The following is a 12,965-nucleotide window of genomic DNA, read 5'->3' as shown; positions in this document are numbered from 1 at the left end:
CTTTCTTTTTAAAATGGTCCAAATATGGCATGAAAATCCAAGGTCTGTATAAATACACAAGCCTCTGCATGCTATCTTATGGCGTCTTTACTTTATAGGCTTAATTTTGAAATGAACCTCAGTGAGTTAGGTGCCCAGATCATTTGAAAATTCCAGCCATAAGTGCTTTAAAAGAGTGGGCTGGAATCAGCAACCCATTGTCTATTCTGGTGCAGTCCTTGGCTGTGGCCTTTGGGAGAGAAAAGTCTACACGGTAGGGTTTGTAGCAGAAGGCAGCTGCAATCTTCCCTCCACTGAAGGACTTTAGGGGATCAGCACAGCCAACAGGAGGAAAGATCTGGCCAAGAATAAGTTGTCAGGCCAAACTAAGATGTGTTGATTTAATGTATCCACACAGCAGCTTGGCTGATGGGACTCTTCTGAGATTGAACCCTAATTTAATTCTGCTTCCTCCCACCAGACTTTCCAAGCGAGAGCAGTGGCAATACATCCTACCTCCAGCGTCTAGAGGTGTACATTCTTTTTCCTTTTATTTTTATTACAGTAGTACCTAGAGGCCCCAATCGAGATCACCATTTTGTCATGCTGTGTTCACAGAAAGTAAGAGAGAATCTCTTCAAAGAATATGAAATCTAAAAAAATGACAAAGAATGTCAGAAAGAAAGTAGTAGTATCGCTGTTTTAGAGATGGAAATTGAGGCACAGAGAGATTAAGTAACTTCTTCAAGGTCATACAAGCAGTCTGTGGCAGATCCAGGAACTGAAACTGGATATCTGAATCCCAGCCCAGTGCCTTATCTAGCACACTCTCCTTTCATGCACACGCACACACACACAGCTGTCCCCTGCACACACATACACCCATCCCCTGCACATTCATACACCCATTCCCATCCCAATTTCAGAGACTCTCTCTAAAAAAGCCAGTTATAAATAGAAAAGAAGCCTTTTAAAATGCTCTTTAAAATCTCTCTCTTCCTCCCACTTTCCCTCCAACTGATTTTTTTAAAATTGGTGATTTTAAGGTTTTGCAACAATTCAGTTTAATTACAACTTTTTAGCTGCTAGATAAACTGGTTTGCCAGCAGCCTATTTGGTGTTACTTGAGTCCTTGACTCCAGGAAAATGTCATCAGTTTAACTAAATTGGTTCAGAAACAGATTTTGTTAAATCAATCCAGCCCCCTTGTATAGACACTCTTAAACCAAAATAAAGAGTGCCTAAATAAGGAGGTTGTATTGATTTAACTGAATCAGTTTCTAAACCAATTTCATTAAATTGATGCAATTTTCTTGTGTAGACAAGGCCTTAAAATAGGACTAACTGTGTGCTTCATAGTTTGAGGACAGAAAAAAAAAACATTAATCATCTACGCAGTGTTATCAAAGCCATGATGGTTCCAGGGTATTAGACAAACAAGATGGGTGAGGTAATATCTTTTATTGGATCAACTCCTGTTGATGAGAGAGTTAAGATTTCCAGTTTACACAGAGATCTTCTTTGGGATTGGAAAAAGTACTCACAGTGTCACAGCTAAATACAAGGTGGAAGAGATTGGTTAGCATAAGTATTTTAAGGGATCATTCAAGAAGATGAAGTGTCCCATTAATACCTTTCCAGTCATAGGAAGGAAAGGGGGGAAAGCTGGAGGGGGAGAGGAAGTGGATTTAGATTATTATAATAAACCATAAATCCAGTGTCTCTATTCAGTGCATGATTTTTAGTATCTAGCAAAATTTAAGCTATCACACTAGATCATCTAGTCTGCCCTTCTTGTATATCTGAGACCATTAAATTTCATCCACTTAGTCTAGTCTAGAGCCTAACATCTTGTGTTTGACTAAAGCATAACTTGTGTTTGGCTGAAGAAGTTCTTTCAGAAGGTCTTGGTTTGAAGATAACAAGATAAGGAGAATCCACCTCTTCCCTTTGTAGTTTGTTCCAGTTTGTTCTTAGTCACCCTCACTGTTTAAAATGTATTGCCTTTAATTTCTAATTTGAATTTGTGGCTTCATTTTCCAGCCACTAGTTTGTTTGTAATGTCTTTTCTCACTAAATTAAAGAGCCCTTTAGTACCCAGTATTTTTTCCATGTGAAAGTACATACACACTATAATGAAGTCACGCCTCAATCTTTTCAATAAGTTAAACAAATTAAGCTCTAAGTCTCATCCTGTATGGCATTTTGCTCAGACCTCAAGTCACTTTTGTTGTTCTTTTCTGCACCCTCTCTAATTTTTCAAAATCTTTTTTTTTAAATATGGCCACTAGAATTGAATATAGTATTCCAGTATCAGTCTCACCAATGCTATACACAGGAGAAAAATCACCTCCCCATGCCTACTCTCGATTCCTCTGCTATACATCCAAGGATCACATTAGCTCTTTTTGCCATAGCATTGCACTAAAAGCTAATGTTGAGTTGCTTGTTCACAATGGGTTTGTCTTCACTATGGAGGTAAGTCGACCTAAGTTCCATTCCTCCAGCTACGTGAATATTGTAGCTGGAGTCAATGTAGCTTATGTCGACTTACTGCAATATCTTCACTGCACTGCACCTATGGGAGACGCTCTGCTGTCAACTTGCCTTAATCTTCTTGGGGAGCTAGAGTACCGGGGTCAACTGGAGAGCACTCTGCTATTGATTTAGTGAAGACCCGCTAAATTGATCCCTGCTGCATTGATTGCAGCAGCAGCGTCGATCTCCTCTTAGTGAAGACCAGCATATGATCCCTATGTCTCTTTCAGAGTCGCTGCTTTCCAGGATACAGTCGCCTGTTCTGTAGGTGTGGACTGTGTTCCTTATTCCTAGATGTATAATTTTTCATTTGATAGTATAAAAAAGCATTTTGTATGAATGGCCCAGCTTGTCAAGTGATCTAGACCACACTGTATGATTGCCCTATCATCTTTATATACTAGTAGATGCTGATTAATATTCTCCTTAGTTACAAATGAACTAGAAAGTACTTCATCATTTTCATATGAGATGAGTAAACCCTCTGTCTCTTTCCAGATACAGAACAGAAATATTTATTGAACACTTCTGCCTTTTTTGCATCATTAATAATACTTTTACCATCTCCTCTAGTAAAGGGCCTATATCATTGCCATGATTGTGTTACTAATGTACTTAAAAAAACCCTTCCCCTTATTTTAGATTCATAGATTCCTAGATACTAAGGTCAGAAGGGACCATTCTGATCATCTAGTCCGACCTCCTGCACAGCGCAGGCCACAGAATCTCACCCACCCACTCCTATGAAAAACCTCACCCATGTCTGAGCTATTGAAGTCCTTAAATCATGGTTCAAAGACTTCAAGGAGCAGAGAAGCCTCCCTCAAGTCAACCATGCCCCATGCTACAGAGGAAGGCGAAAAACCTCCAGGGCCTCTCCAATCTGCCCTGGAGGAAAATTCCTTCCCGACCCCAAATATGGCAATCAGCTAAACCCTGAGCATATGGGCAAGATTCACCAGCCAGATGCTACCGAAAATTCTTTCCTAGGTAACTCAGATCCCATCCATCTAATATCCCATCTCAGAGGATTTGGCCTATTTACCCTGAATATTTAATATTTTCTTTAGCCATAAATTTTTCCCTGGTGTCTTTAGCCTCATTTATCAATTTTCTACACTTGATAGCATCTAATTTATATTGCTTGTTGTATGTTTCCCTTATTTTCTCATGTTTCTGTTTCTGTTTTATTTCTAATTTCTCCCTTCACTTCACCACTGAACAAAGTTGGGCATTTAGCCAACTTTGTCCTTTGTCTTATTTTTTTGGAATGTTGGCTTTTTTGGCCATCTTCTTAAAGAATTTCCAATTTTCACTCACATTTTCCTGTCTAACTTTTTCCTCCCAAACAATTTTGCTCATAATTTGCCTCAGCTTTGGGAAATTAGTCCTTTTGAAACACCAAGTATTACCGGTTGAGATTGTCCTCTGTTTGCCCATATTGAATGGAATCAGGTCAAAATCACTGGTCACTAGACAATCACCAACTTTCAGTTCAGTGCTTAATGACCATCATAATGAGGTCCAAAATAGTTACCTTGTGGTGGATGCAATACTTTTTTGTGTTAGAAAATTATCTTCTATAACCTTTAGGAACTTTATTGGTGTGTTTACTACTGGCTCCCCCAAATTGACATAACATTTTTTTTCCACACATTACAGGCAGATGCTTAAGGAGTTACTCATCCAGTTCTCATTGTGATTTGATGGTCCACAATGACCACCACACTGACCACCACAAGTACTTGCTCCTAGGCGTTGATAGTTAGCACATTGATATATACACATTCAAGATCCAGTCGTTCTGCATTATCAATAGCTGTAAAATAGTCAATGGTGTCTTTAATAGTGTCACCACATCTTTGACCAACTCTATCCTAAACAGATTATAACCAATGATTTTTAACATTCCAATCATGAATTGAATTGTCCCACCAAGTTTCAGTAATGCCAATTATATCTTTACATTGTTTGTCACATGCTGAATTGATTTTGTACCAAATTTGCCTCCATACCTCTTCCCCATTGCATTGTTAGTTTAATGCATTCCTGGCGCTCCAGTGGAAAAAATTAACCTCCCCTACTTTTGAGATGTTAGCTGTTCTATTTATACAGGTACTTTCCCACAGAAATATGGCCCAGTGTTCCACAAAACCAAAACCTTCAGCTTCACAATAGCCAAGAATATCATTTGGACTTTCCCCTTCTTCAGCTCCCTTCCCCGATACCTGATATTTTCTATATATGTGCGGTTCCAAATCATGCCATGCCATTTGCTCCAGTGTATATGAACATCAGTGGAGACTTGCCACATGACTTCAGAGTTGCATCCATATTTCAATTACATCTCATATTTTCACTCCAAAGAGACAGCACATTCTCCTGCTGTACTCGTGTCCCTTGCTGAAATGTTGGTTCGTTCTTCTCAGTATGGAGTTGCCCATGATGAATGCTTGCCTTTTTAGGATGTCTGAAGAATCTTTTTTGTAGGTGCTTGGTTCATATGGCAAAGATATCCATCAGGTGTATCCTGTAGCTTTCTCTTCTGCCTCCCAGAGACCAGTTCCTTGGTAGTCGACTCATGAGTATCTGAGAATGATTCAGTACATCTAGTTGGGTTGAATGTCTCCTGGTTCTCTTTCACCTCTTGGTCACAAATCACCAGTCTGTTTCTTCAATTTCTATTCTTTTCAATTCCTTTATTGTTGGTCCTTCCCCTTGTGGCATCTGTGCAAATGATTTCTGAATCTGATTGTCCAAAAAGTCTTTGTTTTCTCACATGCTATGCAATGTTGAAACTTGCTCTTCCAGACCATATATCTTCTCATTCAGTGTAGACACCAACTTACAGTTTCTGCACCAGAAATCTCTTCTGTCTACCAGAACAAGGGAAAACATAGCATACCCAGGGCAGGCGTATCAGTTATTCCATCATTCTACATATCTCCCACCTGGTGTAAAGCTCTACCTAAACAGAAGGAACCAAACTCGCTTGCTTGCTGCTCCTGTACACCTGCTATCCTGATGACAGACTTGTATACTAAATTCCATTTTTAACCCCATGCTGACAAGACAGGGAGGGATTAACCACTTGGGATGTGAATACACTGCAGATGGGAGGTGTGATTCCCAGCCCTGATGGAACCGACTCATGTTAGCTCAGCTCAAGGTAGTGCATACATATACCAGCATGGGCATTGTGGAACTGGTAGTTTGGGCATCTTGGGCTAGCTGTCCAAATCCAAGCCTGCTGGTCCCTCTGGGTCCAAGGTCAGGTGTCAAGCCCCAATCACCACGAGTGCAGCAACATCCACACTGTTCTTTTTAGTGTGCTACATTGAGCTGAGCTTGCCCAAGTCACACCGCCCAGCTGCAGTGTAGACAGAGCCTCAAAAACCTCAAACATGGGGTCTCAGCCGCACAGTCCTCATGCAGGTGTGAACAAACAGATCTCTCTCACCTAGCTTGTTAAGAGGCTCCTAACCACTGTCACTCAGCCCTGACAGAGACAAACAAATGTACCAAAAATACAATTCATTGAGTCCTTATCTCCAAGCACAGGTTTGGCAGCTACTCCCTCCCAAACTTTCCACTCTGTCGCGTCTGTTCAACTGTATTGTTGGGCTGACTGAGTATTTCTGAGTCTTTCCAACTCTAATGTGAAGTGTTTGAAAGTTTGTCCCTATATGACTAGCTCAGTAAAAAGTAAATAATGAATAATAATAATAATAATTGTGATTGTAATAATAATTGTAATGAATAATAATAATAATAAATAATAATCAATGAATAATAACTTTGATAACATGTTGCTAGTCCTAATCAGTTACTTATTATAGGTATTCTTTTCTTGAGCTTCTTTTTTCCCCCCAGTATTTTGATGAAAACTTGCCAACTTGCTGTTTTGGATAGTCATTATGTTCTAAGGAACAGGGTTAGATTCATTTTAATGTTTATAAATATCGTTTTCTTCAATGTGATGCAGATACTCTATTTTTAAAAGAAAATCTTTGTTATCTCTATCTGTAACATACTAACCATTTTATGATAATAGCCATTGATAGCCTGTCTTCCATGAACTTATCTAAATTCTTTCTTGAACTCAGTTATACTTTTGACCTACACAATATTCCCTGGCAATGAGTTTCACAGGTTGACTGGGTTGTGTGAAGAAGTACTTCTTTTGTTTTAAACCTGTTGCCTTTTGATTTCATTGGGTGATCCCTAGTTTCTGTGTTATGTAAATAACACTTCCTTATTCACTATTTCAACACCATTTGTGATTATACAAAGCTCTCTCGGATCTCTCCTTAGTCATCTCTTTTCTAAGCTGAACAGTCCCAGCCTTTTTAATCTCTCCTCATATGGAAGCTGTTCTGTACCCAGAATCATTTCTGTTGCCCTTCTCTGCACCTTTCCCAATTCTAATATATCTCTTTTGACATGGGGCAACCAGAGGAGGGCTCACTGTTCCAGCACATTTATTTATTTAAATGTTTTAATTGTAGCCTTTGATAACTTTAGAGTGGAAATTGCACAGGTCACTAACAACAGATTCTTTTCTTCAGCCACTTTTATTAAGTATGAGATTGGTAGGTGCACACACAGACATTGAGTTTTAGGTATTACAGATAAATATAATTGAAAGAATAGAAAATTATCATAAAGCAAAGTAAAGATAACAAAATGTCCCCCTCTCTTGCTCATACTTACAATCTTATGGAGACCATTAGAAATGAAGATGGAAAGAACAATAAGTGGAGCACATTGTAAGTGGAAGTGAAGATCTGGCCTGCTGCCTGCTCTTGTCATTCTGTTGAACCCACTTGTGAATATCCACACATTAGCTTTTATACCCTGAACACCCACAAGTCCAGGATGATAACTTGTTAAATTTTAGCCTCCTGCATGTGTATGGTATCCTGAAAGACTATAATTAAGGTTTCAACTCTTAACATAAGCTATTTGCCTCAGTACATTTTCTAATAGTTTTAATACATCAGTGTGATCAGCTCTTGTTACAAAGTTCCTAAAATTTCATTATTTCAAGAGTTGTACTGGTACTTTTGCAGTTTACACATTTATCACATGGCACATATTGCTAAATCTTATAATCTATGCTAACTCCTATGCTATTTCTACTAACAAAAATATAACTACTAATAGACATCGCTAGGCTTCAGCTTTATTGCCAAACTTATCTTAACATTAATAATGTTAATATTTATACTGTATGTTTTCTGTTTTCACTTTAGCCAAATTGGCTTGACTCATAAAGGTAATTTTGCAAACTATATATAAATTAAGTTTGCCTCAGAACCTGTTCAGGATCATAGCCACAGGTCAACTTATAAATTGTAGCAAGTTTAGGCCTTAACATACATTGTTATAATTTTAAATTTAATTTTAAACAGGTTTATTTTTAAAAGAAAAATGCATTTAATTTATTAAAAAGATCTGATTTAAATGAAAACATCTGATTTTTTTTAAATCATCAATTGTATTCACTCATCTCAAAAGTCAAGAAATGCCAAAGGTTAAGATTTTCTCCCACAGCGTTAACTCAGCTGTGTTACAAATACATGGTGGTTTTAAATCCTGTTTTCCTTGTTAAATGTATTTTTTGTTTTTATTAATGCATACCATATAGTAGAAAGGCTGTGTTGTTAAGCTGAGTTAATGTTGTGGGACAAACCATTTTTTATTTTTATTTACTGACTTTTGAATACTTGACATAGCAATTTTAATGTAACAGTTTTTGTGAGGGAAGAGGAAGGAATTTGGTATTAAAGGTGAAGTCAAAGGGGAGTTTGGTTTCAGAATTGAAGATGTTATCTGGCCCAGTCATTGCTTGCCAAATAAAAATCCAGTTGAATGGTTTGTATGGGAAAGATTGAGTAATAGGTAAGTACTGTTAAGTGTGTTAAACCGGTTGATTCATGGAGAGTATGAGTCCATTGTTGCTACCAATTAATGCTCCTTTACGTTTAGCACTGGAGGTGTGGGGATCAATCCCCAAAGATAACTCTCAGTGGAGGCCATTACATAAAGGACATCCAGATTTAGTTGTTATTTACTCTTTTCTAGTCACCTTTATTAAATCATGCTACCTCTCTGCATTTGGATGCAGTGTGTTGATATGTGCATTGAAGTGGGCCATATAGTTTTAAGATTTCATATTGTTGCTCAACAAGAGACCTCGTGTTACAAATGGTAATTCAGTATGTATTGGTGCCCAGTAGTGTTTTAAATGTCTGACAAACGTGTGCATTTGCCATTTCACAATGTGTGTAGCATTAGTCAAATTACATTGCTCTTACCGCAGAAGTATGAATACTGTATTTTACCTTCAGCAACACAATATCATGCATCCAGAGGCTCAGTAGGCTTCATGAGAAGAGTGTGGGAGGGTGTTTTTTTTGTCAAGGTCAAAGCTAAAAGAAAAGGCATCCAAAATCAGACTTTCCAAAACACAATATGAGCCTAATCTTGTTCAGTCAATCCATTCCAATTTCCTGTCCCAGCATCACTGTCATCCTTATTTGTTGTTAATCCTATTAACCCGTTGGCTCAGATTGTCAGGCTTTCCAGATATATTAGCACTCAGCAGCAAGAAAACCTGGCTCTCAGCATCCAGGGGTCAGTTAGGGCTTGAAATGTGAGTCGAGATGAAGCACCTATTAAGAAAAAATGCTGCTGATGCTCTTGTCTTGAAGGGAAACGAGTACTGTGCACTTCCTAAGCTTTAGAAAATGTTTAAGGTTTTTGTGTGAGTGCAATGCAATAATTAATGGGACCAGAAATGCTCCTTTGTGGAACAATGTGCAGATAGTTAGAGAACTACTATGGAGTTTATATTAATTTTTATCAATATAAAATTTAGGGATTTTAAGGTTTAATTGTACAACTCATTTTCAATCGACATTCTGTGATTTAAGAAGGGCTGTTTGAAAATTTTACAAATGAGGTCCTTGTGGTTGAAAGACATAAATCTAAATCATTGATATTTATTTTAGATGAATTAAATTACAAGGATTTGGATTATTATCTGAGTAGCAATTCAGATGGATTAATCTGATGTTCTCAACAAAATATGAGAACTAAATGAAGTGAATTAAAATATGTGGGATGTACTGCATCTTGATATTCAAGCTTTATATCCCTTCTGGTTTTGGTAAAAGTTACTTGATTTGTATAACTGAATATAGAAAATGCCAATAGATTTAGACACATCCGGAATAATGTATACCTCTTACCATTTGTAAAAAAAAAAAACAAATTATGCTCTTCCAATTAACTAGATCAATGGTTTTAAAATATTTTGCTTTACAAATTCTGAATTATAATTGCAAAGAAGCCAAGAAAACATAGATGTTTATAAGCAGTTTACTCTTTGAAACATTTGAAGCTGAGATATGCAGGAACATATTGTTATACATCTTAACTCCTCTACTTTGTTTGCATAGATTGCACATTTGTGCATAATTAGACTATGGCTTTCTTTCTTTGATGTTGTGCTTTTTTCTCTTAGGTTTGGATTTATTCTTCACAAAGATGAGCCTGTGCTCCAGAAAATTGATCTTGAAACTATGTCATACATCAAGACAATTAGTTTAAAGGATTATAATTGCATTCCTCAGTCTCTGGCTTATACACACCTCGGAGGATATTATTTTATCTGCTGCAAGCCTGATACAACTGGGGCTATTCCACCACAGCTTATTGTGGACAGTGTCACTGATTCTGTGATTGGATACAATGGTGATGTGACAGGCACCCCCTATATCTCTCCAGATGGGCACTACCTTGTCAGCATTGATGATGTGAAAGGTCTCATGAGGGTGCAGTCCATTACAATCAGAGGAGAAGTACAGGATGCATTTGATATTCACACTAACTTGCACATATCTGATGTTGCTTTTCAGCCATCATTTACTGAAGCCCATCAATACAACATCTATGGTAGTTCCAGCACACAAACTGATGTGCTCTTTGTAGAACTCTCCTCTGGCAAAGTGAAAATGGTGAAGAGCCTTAAAGAGCCTGTCAAGACAGAAGAATGGCCATGGAGCAGTAAGAACCGGCTAATCAAGGACAGTGGTCTCTTTGGCCAGTACCTTATGACACCTTCCAAGGAATCCCTGTTTATCCTGGATGGAAGACTCAATAAGTTAAATTGTGAAATCACTGAAGCTGAGAGAGGCAACACAATAATTTGGGTTGGAGAAGCATAAGGAATCATATTAGATAATTACCGAATTAATAGTTCTACAGTACATTGCACTTAACTTCATTCTTTAAATTTACATTGTTTTCCTTTGAAATTTAGACCCTTCTGTATTTGTTTGGTTCAGATACAATTTGGTACTAACTGTGACATAGAAAATGATTAAAACTTATTATTCATCAAAGGAACGTATTACTAATGACCATCTGAGGATACGTTGGTTGATTAAAATCAATATTGAAATTTATGCTACACCTTACTAATGAGAGCAATTCTAAAGCTTAATTATGAAATGATGATACAATATTTTAAAGTAGTAAAACAACAAACGTATGCTTCAGGGAATTTCAAATGGCTTAATATGATCCATTGCATTTGTAAGTGGCATACTGAAATATATTTAAATTCCAGTTTGGTTTTCTTCCAACAAAAAATAAAAAGTGTTGTGCAACCTTAGACTTCTTAAACTGAAATGTTCTGTCCTGTCCACTGTTTAATCTTTTTGTGCCTTGAAGGGAATGTCTCACAAGGAAAAGGAAGAGTAGAAATTATATAATTTATTCCCAGTGTGGCTACAGGATTTTGTGTCATTCAAAAGAAGCATTTAGTATCTCAAGTTTTTAGTCTCCATCAGGCTTTGGAGCACGTTAAGGAAAAAAATGGAAAAATATATTTGCAATTTTTTCTGTGCTCTGTTTTTTGATCACTGCAGTTTGAGAAGTTTATTTTTTATTGTGAATTTTAGTTGAGATAATTTCAATTGATAGCAGAAGTTTTACCTTTTTTGTAACAGATCTAAGTGTCAGGTTATTTTGCTATCACAGCGTTGCATCAACAGGGAGTTTCAGTTCTACTAAAGAGAAACAAGACGTGTATCTGCTTAGAATAAATCACACTTTCTCATACTGATATGAAGCTTCACTTGTACTGGCAAGAAAACTGTTATTTTTTTAAAATAATTTTGTGAGACATGCATTTTGAAGAACTTAACATAAAACTCAGAACTGGATTTAAGACAACAACCAGTGGATAGAGTTTTTGCTTGTGCATTATGTCATGTACAAGTATTTCATAACCTCTTCCATTTGTTTAGTAGATTTGCCGCTCCAAATCTCTAACTGGATTATTGCAAAAAAAATTCCCTTGTATTTTTTTTTTTAGTTTAACTAACTGTTACTCTAAATTTAAATATAGCTTGCACATCTAAATGAGAATAAGGTTCTTAAATTTAGAACAATGTTAGCACATAGAATCAGAAAAAAATAAACATGTGACTAATTGAAGCCAGCAGTAAAACGTCTATCCAGACTTACAGTAATGACATAAATATTTGGGGGTAATTTTTATTTATTTTTATTTTCCTAAGGAATGCTTATGAGCTCTTAAACTGTACTCTGTTTACTAAAGACATTTAGGGGGAAAAAAAAAGCTTTTCTAAGTAAAATTTTTCTCCAGTTTAGATTGTGTAAAATCATTTAGAAACCTGAAATTTTCTAGCATTGTAATTGTGTGTGTATTTAGCATCCTGTGCTGTGTGATACAGTAGATCTCTCTTTAGCTTGAGGAAACTTCCTGGCAGGTAGATTTAATTAAAATAAAAATCTGCTTACATTTCTAGCTACTGAATCTGTTTTCCTTTTTAACAATTTTTCCCATTGTGAATGAGAGCCATGTAAACTGTCACTCAATTATTTACAATAGTCTGTCTCTTATGCATTTTTCTTTTGTAATTTACACCATGTGGATGTTCTGTATGTAGAAAATGCTTGACAAAAGGAGAATAAACCCTTTCAATTTTAAACATTCTTGACTTCAGTGAATGTTGCAATACAGCCAGAAATTATATTTTATTGTAGTAACCCAAGAAACATATAACACTGCTTTTTTATTTGAAGGCCAAGAGAGAAGAGGCTCATCGGCCTTTCATCACCTACTGCATATCATGAATGATATATGCAGCATATGTTTTTTTGTTTGGAGAAACTTTACCAACTGGTAAAGGCTAATACCCTTTACCCTAGGTAAAGGTAAATGCCAAAGGCTTTACATTTGCTTTTACACAGAAAGACTCAGGACTTCTATTTATTTATAAAGCATAGTGTGATTATGTCTCCAACAGTAAAGGATATTTCTGAGAAGCTGTGCTACATTGTGTGTTAGCCCCACTGTCTCATTGAAGTATAAATAAAATAGTCAATTACCAGTTTGGTCAAAGTAAATT

The 12,965-nt window shown here is 36.7% G+C and overlaps 1 protein-coding gene across 2 annotated transcripts in view; it reads left to right on the top strand.

Annotated features, from left to right (window-relative positions):
- FSTL5 (follistatin like 5) overlaps positions 1-12,159 on the top strand; it is a 560,774-nt gene extending 548,615 nt beyond the window's left edge. For both annotated transcript variants that reach the window (XM_038400977.2, XM_038400978.2), the window contains one exon: positions 10,049-12,159. In XM_038400977.2, the coding sequence (XP_038256905.1) occupies positions 10,049-10,751 (703 nt within the window). In that variant the 3' untranslated portion in view covers positions 10,752-12,159. The remainder of the gene's footprint in view (positions 1-10,048) is intronic.
- Positions 12,160-12,965: the final 806 nt, after the last annotated feature.

The sequence above is a fragment of the Dermochelys coriacea genome, chromosome 4 (genome assembly GCF_009764565.3).
Source record: "Dermochelys coriacea isolate rDerCor1 chromosome 4, rDerCor1.pri.v4, whole genome shotgun sequence".
In the NCBI taxonomy this organism is placed as follows: Eukaryota; Metazoa; Chordata; order Testudines; family Dermochelyidae; genus Dermochelys; species Dermochelys coriacea.
Note: the sequence above shows the minus strand (reverse complement) of the source record. Positions and strands in the feature narration are given on the sequence as shown.